A 19,940-nucleotide genomic window follows, 5' to 3' on the forward strand; every position below is an offset into this window, starting at 1 on the left:
ATCATCCAGAGCTCCGGGACCTGATGGGCTCACGAACATTGACCTAAAAAAAACCATTGCTGAGTGGACAGATTTTTATCAGTCTTCTGTTTACACACTGTAGAATCAGCAGAATGATACCATCGTCTTGGACAGAAGCCACTGTGATTCCGATCTTCAAAAAGGGAAGCAGAGAAGATCCGGCAAACTGCAGGCCTATAGCCCTACTTGACATCATGGGCAAATTGTTTGCCACTCTTCTTCTCGACCACTTTTGTCGATGGGCCAAATCTGCCCCATGCGAAGATCAATTCCAGATGGGCTTTAAGAAGAACGGCGGAACAGCAGTCAACATCCTCATCCTTAGCATTCTAAAGGCTAAGATAAAGCAGGGCGCCCCAACTGTCTATGCAGCTTTTATAGACCTGTCACAGGCCTTCGACAGAGTCGATAGAACGTGCCTATGGAAAAAGCTTCAAGGATGGAGCTGCCCAGACGAAATCCTCCAACCGATCATAGCTCTCCACTCGAAGACATCCTTACGTGTCCGCTTGAACAATCAAGGCTCTCTTACCAAAGAAATTCCATCAGAAAGAGGAGTGAAACAAGGATGCCCGCTGGAGCCAGCCCTCTTTGTTGCTTTCCTGGGAGACTTCCAAAAATCTGAAGTGACGGTCCGCAGCTTTCCTCCGAAGCTGGGTAACACCGTCCTGTCCCGCGTTCTCTATGCGGACGACATGATCCTTTTAGACCAGACACAAATAGGTCTTCAACGTCAGCTAGACAACCTGGCAGAGTACATGGCCATCAACAACCTTACAATAAACAACATCAAGACAAAAATTATGATACTGGCCAAGAAGCGTCAACCGAAGAAATCAGCTCACTCCTGGTCAGTGAATAATTGCAGCATTGAAGTCGTCCCACATTTTAAATACTTGGGAGTATACATCGACGGGACTCCAAAGGAGACAAAAATGCAACTGCATCTCTGGGAGAAAGTAAAAAACCTTACCTCGCAAATGAAGATGATTGACCGTAAATTCTGCAAATTTTCTTGGATTCCCGTCATCAACTTCTACAAATGCAAAGTAGTCCCTGCACTAACCTATGGCATGGACGCCACCATTAACATGCCTAGTTCAATATGGCCTAAGCTGGAAGGCTACATCTGGAAGACAACTTTGGGTCTTCCGAACTCCATCCCGATTGCAGCCATCAGAAGAGACCTGGGCCTACTCTCGCTGGGTGCAACGGTCAGCCTTGCCTCTATGGCTATCTTCAGAAAGACCCTTATTCAAGACGGTCTACCAATTTTTAACATTATTAACAAAGAGCTGGAATCAACTAAATGCTCGGAGATCAAGAAGTGGATCGCCTGCCAAGTAAACAACCTGGAACAAGTGGCATGTTCTACAGAGGACCTGAAAAGCAATCCACAAAGAGTGTCTCAAAAATTGAAAAATCAAGACTGGATCGTCACAGCCGACCAAACTAGAGCGATCAAATTCTTAAAACATCTGCCACCCACATTCAACAGGCTCAAATGCCCACTGGCCTAGTGCGTAAAATTTCCAAACAGAAATCTCCAAACCTACTTTCTAAGAGCAAGGCTTAACTTGCTCCATACCAGAGAAATCATGGGGATAAGAAGTCAGGCCGCGGCAACCACATGCAGATTATGTCAATCCGACGACGCAATCGAGACAATTCGCCATCTTCTGCTAAACTGCCAAATTCTCAACGCAGAACGTGTAGCCTACTTGGAACCCTTATGGGTTAATTCAGTGTTGGTGGAAGAAGACACATGGTGGTGCCGCCTTATCTCGGGTGAAAAAACACGCAGGGCTGTAGCGGCATGTAAACTACTGGAAGCTGCCTTCACAAAAATAAAGGCCATAGAATCTTCTCACTAGGCAGGCGAAAGCACGGCCTCTCGCTGAGACAGACAGCACCACCTCTGGTGTTGCAAGGCCTGGCCTTCGGACCCACAGTCACATTTAGACCTTCTGGCCCTGACCAGTCCGGTCAACACGCAAAGGACCCTAACTTCTTGTAACGGAGTGTGTGAGCTGGCGTACTCATACAAAAGCAGAAGCATACGCGGCTAGACCGGATTTCGATCATCCTTGTAAAAATCATTGTTTCTTTTGATTATACACAAGTAAATAAAAAAAAAAATAAAAAAAAATAACTTGGACAGAAACCATTTACACATTTCTATAGGAGCACAAGCAAGGTTCTAAACTCCCATTCCTCGTAAGCTACATTCCTACTCCAATGTGTGTCATTCAGAATGGCATTTGCAAATTCCAAAATCCATTTTGTCTGTAGCAACCTTGCATGTTTAAATGTTGCACTTAAAGTAGCACTTGTTTCGAATAAGAAAAATTCTTTCATGTATTTGGTCCCTGTTTTTTTGTTAATTGTTCTTTTCTGGCTTTTTAAAATAAAAATGCAATGTTGACTGAAATGAAGAGAAAGATATGAAACATGAAAACACATTTAAAACAGGGCTTTCATAGTTTTAAGTGTGTTTGGAACACATGTTATCAAGACTTTCTGAGAGCCAGTGCTCTTTCTTTAAATACAAATAATTCTACATTTATTTTGCTGGGTGAATGAAAAGTTAGAATCTAACCAGTAGAGAGTGAGAGATGAAATCATGGATTAGGTTCTGATTCACGACTATTTGGGGTTCACGTTTGATTACCTGACATGTGCGGAGGCAGTCGATAAGGACGAATAAAAGCTTTGCTCTGTTTTGCTTAAAAAATGATACTGCGAGCCATCCCTTTAAATCTGAATGTACAACGTATTGAGGCGAGAATGGTAAATAATGTACAATTATAACTAAGGGTGCTTTTAGCTGGTTGAGCTATCTACCTGTACTATACGTGTAACAGTCCAATATTCTCACTCTCCAGACTCTAACAGCAGGATCCAAAGAGCCAATGACTTCAGCCCAAAAGCAGCATAAATAGTATCACTCCTAAAGTGGCTCAGATACCTGCGCTCGTAACTCCCTTAATTAGACAGACCTTCTAGGATTTTGCGGCATGAAATGGCAAATTTTGCGGCATGAAATGGCACATTTTGCGGCACAAACCTTTATTTATTGCGGCATTTTTGCGGGACATTTTGTATTAACTGGAGGGTGTAAGATTGCCACATTGCAGGAAATAGGCAGAGTGCAAGGCTACAAGAGAGCCAGGCTATCATTATTATGTATCTTTTGTATTCATTTAATAGGAAGAGTCCCAGATGTCTCTGGCTTGGCAGAACAGTGTTTGATTTGGCTACATTTTTGTTTAATATGCATGCCTATTTAATAGTATTAACTAAATTGATCATTATCAATTGTAATGCTGAAAATATTCCCCTTCTATGTTCTCCAATCCCCCAAACACCCACACACCTCTCTAACCAACACACACCACACATCTCACCAACTCCCCATCACAACTTGCATTCCTTAACCTCTCACTCTGTCATACAAATACTCACTGCTATGTCACACTGTCAAGTCACAATTTGCACTGCCCATCCCCTGCCACACTCCAAATCATACTCCCAACTGACACCTTACACTCTACAATTCCTCCCTCAATATACAGTCCTTCATTCTTTTGTGCAGCTTCTGCATCTTGCATCCTTTCACCCATTCTATCGCACACTTCCCTCATCCTTTTTCCCAATCTGCAGCTCACTGCCTCTTTCTGGCTAACCACTTCCTCTCTGCTTTCTGGCTCACTGACCACACGCTCCCTCTACTTTCTGTACCTCTGCTTGCTCTCATATTTCTGGCCCAACGCATCACTGCTTCCTCTGCTCTCTTGTGCACTGCTTCCTCCTCTGACCCACTGCTCTCCCTCTGCTTTCTTGCCTATCACTTCACATCTCACCCATCACTCTCTGCCTCTCTATCTTCTTTCCCTCAAATAGTGTGACCATTTTTTAATTTTTTTAAAATGTAGATTTTGACCCAGATCCTCAAAAAATGGGGCATTTAAAAAAAGAACGGAGGATACGCTATTTTTAGACAACCCATTTTTGGAAATTAGCAGGTCACCTTATTCTCAAAGGTGACCGGCGCATTTCCACAGGCTTGAGCTGTAGCACAAATTGTGCACTGGCCAGCTGCCTTGAATGGTGTTCTGGGTTGTTTGACCGAAGTGTAATTATTTGTGGCGGAATTGACCATAGTCAATTTCGCTGCGAATTGATTTGCACTTCTGCCAAACAACCCAAAATGTACCTTTCACCACCACCCCACCCCCTCCCCTACTTAACTGCTTGGTCGCTGCTGCTTCCCCTGCAACCCTGCAGTGCCAGATCCGTCCCTCTAACACGGGTCGGATCCGACTCCGCAGGGTCCCTTTTTTGTTATTTTTCCGTCCCCGTCTCCAATTTTGAGGAAAAAGGGGAAAACACTTCTGCAACCACCCTAGACCAAAAATACTGAACATGGGGAGCGGGTGACACCCCCGCAACACATGTTCAGTTTTTATAAAAATCGATCGAATAGTACTGGACGAAATAGGTCAAATTGTACCATTCAATTGATTTTTGTCATCAAAATGGGCATTACCTTGAATAGAATTGCTCTCCCGACAGTGTTCTGCAAGCTCCAGTGCCTTTCACATGGACAGGCCCTCCAGGGGCCTGCCACTGTAAAATACGACCCAAAAAATGCTTTTTTATCTTGTTTGAGGAACAGAAATGCAAGCGACACAGCAGCGGTTCATACCTTAAAAGAAATGCATGACAGGGTCAGGAAAGACCCTGTCATGCAGTGGCAGCCCCACATCCCGTGCGTGAGGTTTGCCTACAATTTCTGCACATTTAAAAGTGCATCTTGCTTGGAAATGAGGGATGCGCTTTTAAATTGGCAGAAACGCTACTTTATTTGATCAACGAGGTGAAGGCCATCTGCATGGGCGCACATATAAAATGTGCCCATTCATGTGTCCCTTGTGGATTGGACTGCACTTTTTAGGGGCGCAAGTGATGAGATGTGTTAGCGCATTTCATTTCTTGTGTAAAGAAAAGTTGAGAACATGGCACCCTGAGTATTATTTATTTTGTAACTAATTTTTGCAGATTACTTAAAAAATATATATATATTTTTTTTAAAGACGCTATTTTTGCACAAAACGGCTGTTTTCGCAGCATTTTGCACACAGCATTTTGTGGGATCGCAAAATCGCTATAAGCTGGAGGGTCTGATTAGACTATCTGGAAAGTATTGGTAAGATTCAATAATTAACTCTTCCAGGTCAATGTTCTCGATGATTTAATAACTGTCATCCGCCAACACGTGTTTCAACCTCTGTGCGTCTTCCGCAGGGCTGGACATCATTGTTAAAAGCAGTTACATTAACAATATATATATATATTAAACACATGTATGACATCCATGAGTTTTCAAAATCAAAAAATAAACGTAAGCAATAACAGAATTTGATTTAGAAAAGGGACCAGTTCATTATAGCGAAACACATAATGAAATCAATACATCCAACGGTTGAACCATACACCATCCTGTAACACAATCAATTTATAAAAAACACAAATTAACAAATCATAAATCAAACATATTTTGAGATTAAAAAAACACACAACGTTAAGCATCTATTTCATTTGTTGATATCACTGTTCTCATCTGCAAAACTGAAAACCCAAGATTGGTGAACCGGTATTATTTACCCATGATGTAGTCCTCTCTTTCCTTATATCCCAGCCAATCTTTTCCCTTCCTTGGGAATGAGTGTTACCTTTCATGGGTGTTCAATTTGTATGAGTTTTTTATCTCAAATATATTTGGTTTATGATTTGTTAATTTGTGTTTTTTATACATAAGATATTTCACATCCGAAGAGGTGGATGTCAAAAAGAATGGACATTGTGAATCAGAAAATATACTAGATAGCCAGCTAAATAAGCCAGTGTGGCAAAGGAAGGTGAGTTCTGATTTACTCATGGAGAATGGCCTACAGAACGATACTATCCTTATATGATCCGCTGGAAGTAGCAACAAAGAATATATATCTTGGAAAACGGAATACCAAGGACAAGGGGAAACCACAGACCACAGAACTTAAATGAAGAGGTACAAAGAAGTCACGTGAGACTGAGAATTTCATATCAGTCGACAAGTCTACAGATTGGTATAAAAATACCCTTAAGTAGGAGGGAGTCCTTATCTGAATATAAGTACATTCTTATAGTGGTAGGGTCAGATAGGATAGTTTTTGGACAGCAGATTTTTTCATTGTGGACAAGACTGACTCACAAGATCCTTAGTTAGTAATATAGGCAGGGACCATGTAAAACTAAAATGTGGTACCTGTACTGCAAATAAGATAAGACCAACAGGCACAGAGATAATGTCAATAATGCTTAAGGAGGAGGAGATCAATCCCCTCTCCCGAACCACAGAAGCCGAATAGATCGACCCTCCCACTGTGGTTGGCACGGGTGCCTGTGCCTGAGGTATACAAGACAGGAAGCCACGTGACAGCCAAAGGGAGGAAGACGGAATTAGGGAAAGGGGATGGAATGACAAAGGGAAGGAAGGGAAAATTCATATGCATACATGGAGGACAAAACCTAAAATACAGCTTATGCCTTACCCAGCAATTCCTGACTTAATACCTCTGACATTCTACCGTACACCCTTAGATCTAGGCATAACACTTTAACTCGTAGAGCATGACGTAACTCCCATGAACTCACAAACATATTACATAACACATGGAATTAGTATTAGTTACTGAAAATGAAAGCACACCTCAATAACCAGTTCTGGTTACACTTAACATCAAACATTGCATAAACATATGGCACGCACATAACATTGGCAGAGCATGATGAGGACTGAGACACATGGCCCCAATAGGGCAATCCAAAGAAATAGAACATGAAACATAACATTGCACAGCCTGGAAACATCCCCATGAGGGGAGTATGTGTGTCCCATGCCCTTCAAAAGATATTTAGCATTGCCCCTCACGAGCTAAACTCAGTCATTTGCTGGTCTGACCCCATAGGTACCTGTCTTGGAAGAGTCTGCAGGCAAACACTGAATTTGGTGCTGAAACAGTATTCTAATCCACAAGGAAACCTAGAATGCACTTAACTGCTTGTCCGGACACCTCCTGAGGACGTCCGACCCAAGCGATGTGCAGCGCAAAATGAAATAGAATAGTCGCCTTAATCACTGCCGCGACCTGAGCATTAGCAGAATCACTTCCCACATCAAACAAACTCATTGGACACTTAACTGGCTGTCCGGGCGCCTCCTGCAGCTGCCCAGGACCCGAAAGACATGAGCGGGAAAGGCTTCATCAGTTTCCTCACTGCCTAGACCTGACGTTTATTTCCAAAGTCTCCTCCAGCGTTCCGTTTGGCCTGTCAGAACTCGTCTCCAGTCTGCTGTCAGCATCGCCGCCACCGCCCGTGCTATTCAACATTAATCATCAGCACCGGAGCACGGGCGGATGGCCGTTTATACACACCTTCCTGATTACTGGCAGCTGACGAGTGGCACGCACATGAAACTATACATTGTCCCAATGCCTACTGGGAAATGTAGTTTCTAACCTCATTTACGCACCATAAACCTCCTTCTACTCAATCCTTGACCCCTGACAGATAAGTATAAACAAAGTTTATTTACTTCAAGCGGACCCAGGTTCAACACAACAACAGCTGTGGAGAAGTGAGCAATTTACAGAAAGGAAATCATGTCTTTTATGCACCCCAGTTTACATGAGATCTGCTGCAAGTGCTATGCCATAGATAGTTTACAGCTCCCTGCTACGTATAGGGTTTTCTGTGAAAAGATACATTTGTCAGTGATTTCATGTTTGTACATTCTAGCTATCTGACCTTACAAGACAACAGACTGTTCCCACTGAAAGGAGACACTCCTACCAATATTATCTTTTGTTTTCATGTACAAGGGTTTCTGTGGGTTACTGTGCAGTGGTGTGTTTTACAATTTCTTTAGTCTAACCCTTTCTCAGTACATACAAAACTATTTGTTCGTGCATTTGTGAGACCCACACAATTAACTGCTGGAGACGACAATATATATCTTTTTTTTGGCGCTTGGTCCGGGCTGTGCAAGGTCCAAGGCTGTATAAAAATGAGCTCATTCTTTGCAACATTTCTGTGTGGCTCGCTCAGTACTCTTGTGCGATGAACATAATCCTTCCAGCTCCAAGTAGGAGATCACAAAAATGGAGTGGGTGCATGAAATAGAAATGGAGGAGTTTAAGGCTAACCTGAATAAATACAATTTCACAAAACCTCCTTTTAGCCTAAGCTAACCCATTTTATTTATACATCATCACTTTTATATACATCGATATTCATACATTTCCGAATTTCCATATCCTGCATAATGAGTGCATTTGTCACATTCCCAGGGGACACACGTTGAAGTTTTAAGTGTTCCAGAGCTCTAGAACAGCACTGGAATAGCATAGACCCTAAAGTAGGTAAACATTGTATGGAGCAACAGCAATGGAGCATGGTAACAGCGATCATAGCAAGGACAGAAATTATTTTCCAAACCCATGTGGTAACCAAATTCCAGGCCCAAATACCTGTGTCCCAGCTACCTTCGTTAACATGAATTTCAGACCCCAATGTGTGCAACCTCTTAATATCCTGAAACACAGAATGGGAGGAGTCTGCTACGTAAACGCAGCAAGATGACCCGACCATTTTGCAAACATCTCCTCTTTCAGCTAGCATTGTGTCCAATACCATCCTATTTTGAAGTGCAACCAGCCTAATAGCCCTCTGTTCTAGTGTTAAATTGAATAGTATATCGGTCGTCTCATTAATTGTTCTTTCTAACACTCTTGCCAAACTTCTAATATCTCAGGAGTTTATTGCTGGGCCCCAAAATGTAATTATCGCTTTTGACACATCCCCTAATATTTGACCAGCTGTATCGTCATCGATATCCCTCCTAGGAGGGTGTTTCATTATTTCTAAGGTTGATGTCAAATAAACCCCTGGTAAAAGTATCCCTAAGTAACATGTTCCCTTCCAGTCGTTGGGTAACCATGGATATGCTTGCTTCCTGTAGACAAAGTAAATAGATCCCCGAATGTGAAAGGGCCGTGTTTCGTTCACCAAAACTGCAGTATTCATACCTTTGTCATATGTACCCACGTACCTAGAACCTTCTCTACTCAGACAAAAGGATACCATGGCAGGAGTATTGTTAATTGTGTTTGCTGGAGGAGTCGCTTCCCTATTCCCTACTGTTGCCATTCAAAATGATATCATTGATTGGTATGGCCTAGAATTCCTGTCTCTGCATTTGGTAGAGTTTGTAGTGCTCCTGTTAGCAAACAGTGAGTAGTACCTGCTGATCAGAAGTATTTATATTTCTCTCATCAAAGTTGCCTGTGTTACTGTCATTCCATCTACCACAAAACATGGCCCTAAAGGATTCAAAGCAAGCGGTGGACAATGGGAGAGGATATATGTACCACACTAACCCTCTCTCACCGTGTTGTGGAAGATGGGAACATACCCATTTTGTTCAGTATTGCATGATCATCGTTCATTATTCTTATGAAGGTGTTATTGCGATATCCCTCTCAGTGTTCAAGATCAGGGGGGCGAAGTGTGTATGTGTGGAGCTGACCGTAGTCAATAGTGAGCTAAGGCGGTGTGAGCTCTCCAGAAACCATAAAACAGGCATTAATATAAGTATGATACATGCCACAATAGCTATAAACACACATTTATCTCTAGTCGACCATAATACTTTGGACCTGGTCATTCCAGTGAGAAAAACGTTCAATTTCATTACTTCTTTGTACCGCAAGCATAGTCTCTCAGTGTTAAGAAGCCTCTGTGATATAGGCTTTATAAGTTCATTGTAGTCTTCTTTCCCCTGCCCCGTCTGCCGCCAGGCGTCTTTGGGGGGTATGGAGGGAATATTGTTGATTTCTTGTCGGTGCAGCACTAAAGTTCCACTCTTTCCTACCTTCAAGAAGTCCTTGCCTAGCTATTTCTGTGGTTGAAGATTATATCGGGACACCCCGGGCACTGAGTGATCCTCGAACAGTGTGTCAGTGTAGGGAAAATGATGCCAAAGACCCTCTATGGGATTGACGTCTGTCCAATACACGTCCGAGACTATTTGCCCACACTTGAGGCCCTGATATAGAGGAAGACCTTCCGTCTCCTAGCCTCGGTTCCTGTGGATGCTATTAGATATGAGTTGGGCTTAGTCTCATTGTCGGCTAGAGCACATTGGAAATATCTGTCATTGCTCAGGAAGATCTTGTGTCTAACCGCAGGGTCTTTGGTTCTAGATCTAAATCAGATCCTGGTGCAGAAGGTTTGTGTTTTATTACATGGTATGTATGAATGAATTTTCCTGTGCATGACTTTCAAACATCGGTGAAAGAACTTGTAGATAATCCGGCCAAAGCTAAAAAATCAATTTTTACCCAAGTTTGGATTGATACTGTTGAACGTATGCACAAGTATTCATCCTTGATCCACCTGCTGGATGAGCATAACAAGTTGGTGACATTAGCACCCTTCTTAGATATCTATCCAGACAGGTCGACCAGGCCTTTGTGCCTTCATTTTCTTAGAACCTTATTTTGACCAAGCAGATATCAGTCAGAGGCGGGAGACTGAATGTAGAGAAAGGAGACTGAATTCAGAGATGGGAGACTTAATTCAGAGACAGAAGACGGAACTCAGAGACGGGAGACTGAATTCAGAGACGGGAGACTGAATTCAGAGATGGGAGACTGAATTCAGAGACAGGAGACTGAATGTAAGCAAGGCATCTGTAGGTTCTGTGGGGAGATCGGTCAATGAGAAACGCTCAGGCACCTCTAGGTTTTTTATCCAAAGATCCAAGGCTTGAGATGGATAATGCTGAATAGGTTCTCAGGGTTATTTGCAACGGCTGATGAGGATCTGGTCTGGAAGTGTGGTCTGGCCGGACTTACAACATCAACAGTAGTTGCAGTAACTGGTTTCCTTATGCTTTTGAAACTTGAACAGGTTGAGGATGGGATGTTTCATCTCAGCAAATGGAATAATAATATATGTTGTTTTAACAAACGCTTTGTGACCATGATCTTGTGAAATGTTACCTAAGATTCTCTTTTTTTAACTCTGTTTTTCACTTTTTGTTTCTTTTCTTCTTTTTGTGTTTAATGGTTATGTGATTTAAGTTGTTAAAGTTTAATTTGTCTTATTTTTTTACCAAACAACCATAATAAAAAGATACAGTGCGCAGCAGAGACAATAGGAAGACCATTTACACTGAAAGATTCAACATGGCCTCTGCACGCATTAAGGGCTCGGTCGAACACGCCATGGAACTGAAGGCCACTGTATTCAGAAGCCTTAAAACTAATGAAAATCTCAGTACAATTGGGGAGTGGTTGCCTTATCTAACCAGCGACAGAACGGAAGCATTAAGTAAGGGAGCTTTAAAAACACCAGCACGGCTACAGAGGAGGGGGTGATCAGGAACTCAAAAGATCAAACACATTGGGGATGCTCTGTGTGATACAGGAAACATTGATGCTGAAATACACGAGCAAAAAACCTTATGTGCAACTGAATCCAGGGGGCAGGAGAAGCCACAGTGATACCTTATTCAATACTGATAAGCCAAGAAGCAGAAAAATAATTGGTGGCATCTTGATGGATCCATACTGAGCTGAGAGACGGGGGAAGCTGGTGGGGCAGGAGTCCATTGGCCAGAGGTGACCACCCCGCCACTGGCAACTGTCCTCTAGATCCTTGCAGACCCCCACCATACCTTAGAGAGAGAAGTGCTGAGTCCTGAACCTAAGCAGTGTTCCACCTTGAGATGCCTGGGTCCATTGGTCTGTGGTGACCACCCCACCAATGGTAACTGTCCTCTAGATCCTTGCAGACCCCCACCATACCTTAGAGAGAGAAGTGCTGAGTCCTGAACCTAAGCAGTGTTCCACCTTGAGATGCCTGGGTCCATTGGTCTGTGGTGACCACCCCGCTAATGGCAACTATCCCCTAGATCCCTGTAGACCCTCACCATACCTTAGAGAAGTACTGAGCCCTGAACTTAAGCAGTGTTCCCCCTTGAGATTCCTGGGTCCATTGGCCAGAGGTGACCACCCAGCCAATGGCAACAGTCCTCTATATCCCTGCAGACCCCTACCATACCTTAGAGAGAGAAATGCTGAGTCCTGAACCTAAGCAGGGTTCCCCTTGAGATGCCTGGGTCCATTGGCCAGAGGTGACCACCCCGCCAATGGCAGCTTACTCCCATATCCCTGCAGACCCGCACCATACCAAAACAATGGAAGATCCCATATGCTTCCCTGCTCCATTTACAACCATGTGTTTTTGAACATATTTTGACTTTGTTTGAAGTCCGGTATTTAATTGATGAACAGAGTGACAAGTAGACTCACTGACTGTCCCCAGTCCCCGTGTGTGGGTGGGACTAGGGACAGATGTAAACTAGCCAATTCTCATCCTGGCTGCACAGTGAAATTAAATAATTAGTACAATCTTTGCTTCTTTCAACAGAGACTGGAGCTGTTACTGAAACCAAGTGTCTGGGAATGAACACGAGGAGATGGGACACACAGTGGAATGAGAGAAGCTGTACAGAAGACGGGCAACATCATCCCACGGACCCTGTACAGAACTCAACATCCCCTCAGCAGAGGCAAACACCCAACACATCTGAAGGGTGTCCAACCAAGGGGAAGACATTTGCCTGCAGTGTCTGTGAGATGTGCTTCCCTCTCAAGTCCAGTCTAACCAATCACAAGAGATCCCATGGAGCTGCGAAAGCATACAAGTGTACAGAGTGTGAGAAAAGCTTCCCTCAAATCTCACGTCTGTACGTGCATCAAAGGACTCATACTGGGGAGAAACCGTACATGTGCACAGAGTGCAAGAAATGCTTCAGTAACCCCTCAACTCTGCAAAGACATCAGAGCATCCATACCGGGGAAAAACCGTACAAGTGCACAGAGTGCACACAATGTTTCAGACAATCCTCTGCTCTAGCTAGCCATCACAGCATCCATACAGGGGAGAAACTGTACTTGTGCACAGAGTGCAAGAAAAGCTTCAGTCGCTCCGCAGCACTGTTGGATCACCTATTGATCCATACTGGTGCAAAGCCCTACAAGTGCACAGAGTGCACGAAAAGCTTCAGTCACTCCTCAACACTGAGAAGGCATCTATTTATCCATACTGGTGAGAAACCCTACAAGTGCACAGAGTGCAAGAAAAGTTTCAGTCGCTCCTCGGCACTGATAAGTCACCTATTGATCCATACTGGTGAGAAACCCTACAAGTGCACAGAGTGCAAGAAAGGCTTCAGTCACTCCTCAAAACTGATAAATCACCAATTGAAACATACTGGTGAGAAGCCCTACAAGTGCACAGAGTGCAAGAAAGGCTTCAGTAGGTCCTCAACTCTGATAATGCATCAGAGGCTCCATACTGGACAGTTGCCCTACACGTGCACAGAATGCAAGAAAAGTTTCAGTCAGTCCTCAGGACTGAGAAACCATCTATTGATCCATACTGGTGAGAAACCCTACAAGTGCTCAGAGTGCAAGAAAAGCTTCAGTGACCCCTCAGCTCTGCGAAGACATCAGAGAATCCATAATGGGGAAAAACCGTACAAGTGCACAGAGTGCAAGAAAAGCTTCAGTCACTCGTCAACACTGATAAATCACCAATTGGTGCATACTGGTGAGAAACCCTACAAGTGTACAGAGTGCAAGAAAGGCTTCAGCAGGTCCTCAATTCTGATAATGCATCAGAAGATCCATACTGGGCAGAAGCCCTACACGTGCACAGAATGCAAGAAAAGCTTCAGTCACTCCTCAACACTGAGAAACCATCTATTGATCCATACTGGTGAGAAACCCTACAAGTGCTCAGAGTGCAAGAAAAGGTTCAGGGATCCCTCAACTCTGCATAAACATCAGAAAATACATACCGGGGAAAAACCGTACAAGTGCACATGGTGCACAAAATGTTTTAGACAGTCCTCAGATCTCATTAACCATCAGAGAATCCATACAGGGGAAAAACCGTTCAAGTGCACAGAGTGCACAAAATGTTTTAGACAATCCTCAGATCTCGTTAACCATCAGAGAACCCATACAGGGGAAAAACCGTACAGGTGCACAGAGTGCAATAAAAGTTTCAGTCACTCTGCAGCACTGAGAAAACATCTAGTGATCCATACTGGTGAGAAGACCTACACGTGCTCAGATGCAATAAAAGATGCAGTCACACATCAGGCCTGACCAGGCATGAACAGATCCATTATGTTAAAACGACTGGAGGACCAGCAGGTCTTTAGGAGAGCTTTGAAGGGTGCACGCTTCCCATAGATGTCCAGTGGGGAGATGGTATGGATGCATTCCTGTTAGTGATTAGTGCCGAGAAGGCTTTAGACAGTCACTCACACTGTAGATGTGACTAATAACATATAATGATGAGGAGAATCTACGAGTCCTGTGCACGGAGATCCACAAAAGGACTGGAATAAAAGAAATACCATGACATCAACCATCGTGACCCGACATCACAAGATCAATCAGGCCATTCAACTCAGCAGTAGTGATTTACACGATAGAAATCAACACGTGTCAAAACTGCACAGAAAAATTACACCTTAATGAATCAATCAATCAAATAATGGGGTAAGGGCACCAAGGTTGAAAACTGAAACCAGAAACAAAAAATACAACCCTACCCGCTTTGCAACACAGAATAGAAATGATGAATTAACACATGAAGAGCAGATGTGTTGATAGAATGAACACCAACTTGGCTCACAACAAGAAGAGTATTTCTACTCCTCAAGAATATACAGCTTCCCCTACAGACCACCTACTCCTACCCCCACCAACAACATGGCTTTCTGCAGCCTATGCTTTGTACCCTGGGACAGAAATTGCCCGATGCATAGCCATACAGAATCTTAAAACATTGTGACAATCGTATACAATAGCAACACAATGCATTATTACCAGGCAAGGCTGAATAAAGTCCTCATGGACAGTGGGAAGAAAAGCTGAAACTTCAGCAGAGTGGGGAGAAGTCCTGCACATGCAGTGATGGGGTGCAAGGCAAAGAAAAAGACAAATGGGATTCCAGGTTTGGTGACAAGCAAGGAGGAAACAGCTGCAGGAATTGGAGTGAACCACAGCAACTATGGGTTACTACCAGCAGGCCCCAGAAGGGCCCTAATCAGGAAACCTAGTGACAAATCCTTTAAAGAGGGGAGAAAGCATGAGTTGATTGAAGGAGAGTCAAGAAATTGTTGTTGAGGATTGGACAATCATAAATGGTTCATATCAAAGCCCTTCCCATATGATCATTTCCAGAACAGAGAGCTTGATGGGAAGGGTAGCTGCACTCGCAGCCCTTGGCCCATTAAGGAGGTCAATATTAAAAGAAGGGAAATCTCAACCAATCAGAACACAGAAGGGACTACAAGAGAGAAGGGTTTTACCAACAAGAGGCTTGCAAGATCCAAATGTGGAGGGTACAGATAAGCTGCAGTGTTGAGAGGCTATTTTGTGTTTTAATACCACATTTGTAGGGCTTGCCATACAACTGACCATGTGAAGGGGCCTCTATGTATGGAGGGGAACCACTCTGATAGAAAACCTGTGGAAACGGCATCAAACGCTGCTTCTGCCTGCCATATATACATCCCCCTTATGCACCAGCATAAGGGGGATACACATGGGTGTTGAGCACCTTCTGGGAATGCAAAGATATGCCCATTTCTACATTGGGTCTAACTGTGGCATGAGGGGCACAAGAGACACTTCTAAAGTTCACTCAAATATCTATATGCAGAGAAAGAAGCCCCTGGCACCCCCTGTGTAAACACATTCCAACCACATACAATGGCTTTCAGCCGTCAGGACTCTACCACATGCCAAGAGTATTAGAAAAACGGATGCACTTTTTGTGAAAGTAACATCATGGAAGAAATCTGTGAATTTCGTTTGCATGTGTAATTGCTAGTGCAATGGCAATTGACTAAATGGAATGTAAATGCTTTTTGGGGTGGGAAAGTTGGATTAATATAACTGAACCCAGAGGCCTCACTCTGATTCATCTGAAATTCCCTCTAGATGCCCTGTTGTCCTAAATGACTGCTGAATGTTCCCAGAAGAGGCGTTTGCTGAGTCTAGGCCACTGTGGGCTGGATGAAATACTGTGCTAGTGTGGCATGGGTGAAACACTGTGCTAGTATGGCTTGGTGCAAACACTGTGTCAGTGTGGTCTGGTAGAAACACTGTGTCTGTGTGGCCTAGAGGAAACACTTTGCTAGTATGGCATGGTGGAAACACTGTGTCAATGTGGCCTGGTGGGAACACTGTGCTCGTATGGCATGTTGGAAACTCTGGGTCAGTGTGACCTGGTGGAAACTTTGTGCCAGTGTGACCTAGAGGAAACACTTTGCTAGTATGGCATGGTGGAAACACTGTGTCAATGTGGCCTGGTGGGAACACTGTGCTCGTATGGCATGGTGGAAACTCTGGGTCAGTGTGACCTGGTGGAAACTTTGTGCCAGTGTGACCTAGAGGAAACACTGTGCTAGTGTGGCATGGTGGAAACACTGTGTCAGTGTGACCTGGTGGAAACTGTGTACCACTGTGTCCTGGTAGAAACACTGATGCATGTTTTTTCATCCCTTAGATATTAACCCTTCTGTAGTCTGTGATTTACGACAGCCAGCACCAGGGTTGGCGTCTTAGGTCAGCTTTGTTAATATTCTCAAGTATTCATGAACAGTCCTTCAATTTGAGACAGCTGGATATCTGCATAGGGAACATGCTTAAGTGTGGTAGTAATGCATGATAGTAACCTGCCAGTGTCGAGTGGGGGGACAGCCTCGGTACCCGGCTAGAGGCGGAAGCCTTGGGGTAACATGTGGCCGCCACGTGGGAATACACAGTGTGTATTATATTCAGGAGATATTAGAGGATTTACTCATTATGAGGGAATAGGAAGGGGCTTCTATATGGAATAATGTACAACATTGAAACATGATATATATTGTTCAGTTGTTTGCCTTAGAGATTGGCTTGATTCGCATGAATGTCGCGTATCACTCTGTTGCTATGGCATATAGCACATATATATCATGGGGCCATCTCCCCACATATATTTATTGTTACCTTCGATGTACAGGGTGACTTTATTAGCGAGCAAAGAGGTCTAATTAGAGGTACATTAAAGGTAGGCCCTCTCTATTGAGGGATTAATAGTACACGCGTGACTGCACCATTCTACAGAATAATTTAGGGGTAGAAATCTAGAATACAATCTCTAGCTTTAAAGGGGAGGATTGCAGAGTACTCATCTTTCTATGGCAATACCAAATTGCCATTCATGTAGGTTAGCCAGTGCACACATATTTACCTATTGAAAAACACATAACAGGGAACACAAACATCCATGTGACACGTTTCTCTTCTGAAGAGAGATAGACCAAAGTAATATGTAATCCCAAAACCTTCCAAGATAATGATCTCTGGAAACAGATGATGAAACAAATGCTGGCTCTACGTTGTTTAAATGCAAACAATGTTACTTGTCAGTGTTTTATGAATGTCATTACACTAAGGTGTTCTGGCTTTAAAGATGAAAGCCTGCTGTGACAATGTACATACGTGAACACAGTAAGGGTCACCTGCAGGTCACAACATGTAAACATTGCAGGCTTCTAAGTGAGCTGAGAACAATATGTTGTCATGACTAACGTGGCTAGAATGAAGCAGGGTAAACAACAGTCTAAAAAGATGAAGATTAACTCCCAGGCGGATCCTTTCTAAAGAAGTCAGAATAAAGGCAGAGCTCAGCAAACAGAGGAGAGACTTTACTAAGGTAATTAAATATAACCTTTTAGACAATAAAAGAAAGTGACATATTTTGGATTCGATTTAAATTGCTCTGCATTTAACAGGTGTATGAAAATGACAGGAGAGAGCAGCGTACTTTTTACAAGGTGGAAATGACGTGTTGGTCCTGCAAGGATACCTATTTATGAAAGAAAAAAGTAGGGAAGGAACAACCTTTTGGAAATGTGCTGAATCTGTTAAAAGAGGTTGCAAGGGAAGAGCAACTGAAGTAGATGGAATGATTGTAAATACAAGTGAACACACCCATGCCCCTGATTCTAGGAAAATAGAAATATAAATAAAAGTAAGAGCCACATCTAGCAATAGAAGCACAAGTGCGATACTGCGAGGACACGCATCTGGAAGGATGCCGGGAATTAACTTGCTAAAAAGAAGAATTAAAAAAACAAGAGCAAAAGAGTCTGAAAGACCCCCAACACCAAACGTTACCTGAAATACAAAGCCCACCAGAGCTAAAGTGTACAGCAAAGAAGGATTTCTTTCTAAAGTATGAGAACAAAGTCAAAGACAACAGAATTTAAATGTTTGGGTCAAATGAAAACATACTGCACGTAAAACAGCAGCGAGTGGCAAATGGGTGGGACTTTCATTAGCTGCCCTGAGCATTTCTTGAAGTTCACACCATTAATGCTATTTTACGCAATCAACTAGTACCCCTAGCGTATTCGCTCCTGTCTAATAAAACAAAGGAAACATATACAGAAGTGTGCGTGAAAAAGAAGCAATGAGCGGGTACTGCAGAACCAAACATGTGTCCAATGGACTGTGAAATGGCAGGAAATCAAGCATGCGAGTGCACATTCAAGGAAGCTGTGATAGGGGAGCTACTTTCACTTTGCTCAGAATCTGTGGCACGAAATGCAACTCTATGGCCCGCCAGGAAGCTATGCAGAGGATGCAATGATGGCAAATGAAGGGAAAATAATCAGCCATAGGCCTGAGGATGTAATACACTCTTACACTGAATTCTTTGCAATTTACAGAATGCTTGAACTATTTAAAGAATACTAATATTGGAAGAATTTCGAGAGGAGAACAGCGGAGGGAACCACGTTTTAAAAAAGATTTTTGGAACGGCTACAATTTGGTGCTCAACGACATTGAGAATGACAAATACAATTTGGTGACCAACAACAGCGTAGAGCGATGGTGCAACTCACTGTTGAAATCTTTTACGCAACCACACCCAACCCTATGACATTTCTTGGAGGAACTTTAAGAAGGGAAAATAGCCCAATTACATCAGGAACTGATACTGGAAAAAGCAATTCTAAGTACCGTGATGCGGCAGATCGAGTGAAGACTGCGCATCCCAATACAGCAAATGCAATCCATGAGAATATCCCAGTGCAGTAGCGATTAACCTTTACATTCAGTATATGCCTTTTAATGTCATTTTAAAACACTCTAATATCATTTTTTCTAATTTTCATGAATATTTTTCGTTACTTTTATAAGTAGTTTCCCCCGCATTCTCCCAATACTCAGTTCTATGTCATTTCAATGAAAAGGTTCACTTCATTGTAATTTACTTTGTGTTCATTACTACGATTTTTCCTTTAAACATATATTTTTGGGGGGTCCCAACTATTCCCCCTTTCCCCTTCACTGACAACCCTTCCCCAAATCCCTCCCCATCACCCTTGTACACCTTAACGAACAAATATCTATGAAAATGCAAAGTAATTTGAAGTAATTACCCCAAAGTAAATTAAACTGAAGTAATTTACTTTGTGAAAACGAGGCACACCATTACTCACCCGGCACATTGGCTTTTTTATCTCATTAAATGGGGGGTGCCCCCCCATCTGCCTAAACCCCCCATATTGCATGTTCCAATGTAGTTACTTGACATGAAGCAGAAAACCCCAATAAGCCCATTCTTTATTCAGAACATCAGGAAAAGCAAAAAGGTGTTGTTTGTAATTACAGTAACATGGTGGAGGCAGCATATCGGATTTGTTTTTAAATGTCATTGCAGTTTGATTG

At 43.1% G+C, this 19,940-nt stretch overlaps 1 protein-coding gene across 1 annotated transcript in view; it reads left to right on the plus strand.

Annotated features, from left to right (window-relative positions):
• LOC138498436 (zinc finger protein 91-like) overlaps nucleotides 1-19,940 on the plus strand; it is a 487,667-nt gene that overhangs the window by 102,217 nt on the left and 365,510 nt on the right. The window contains exon 3 of the mRNA XM_069622191.1: nucleotides 12,562-14,303. Within this exon, the coding sequence (XP_069478292.1) occupies nucleotides 12,562-14,303 (1,742 nt within the window). The remainder of the gene's footprint in view (nucleotides 1-12,561; nucleotides 14,304-19,940) is intronic.

Source organism: Ambystoma mexicanum, chromosome 5q, assembly GCF_040938575.1.
Source record: "Ambystoma mexicanum isolate Mex_15411 chromosome 5q, UKY_AmexF1_1, whole genome shotgun sequence".
NCBI lineage: Eukaryota > Metazoa > Chordata > Amphibia > Caudata > Ambystomatidae > Ambystoma > Ambystoma mexicanum.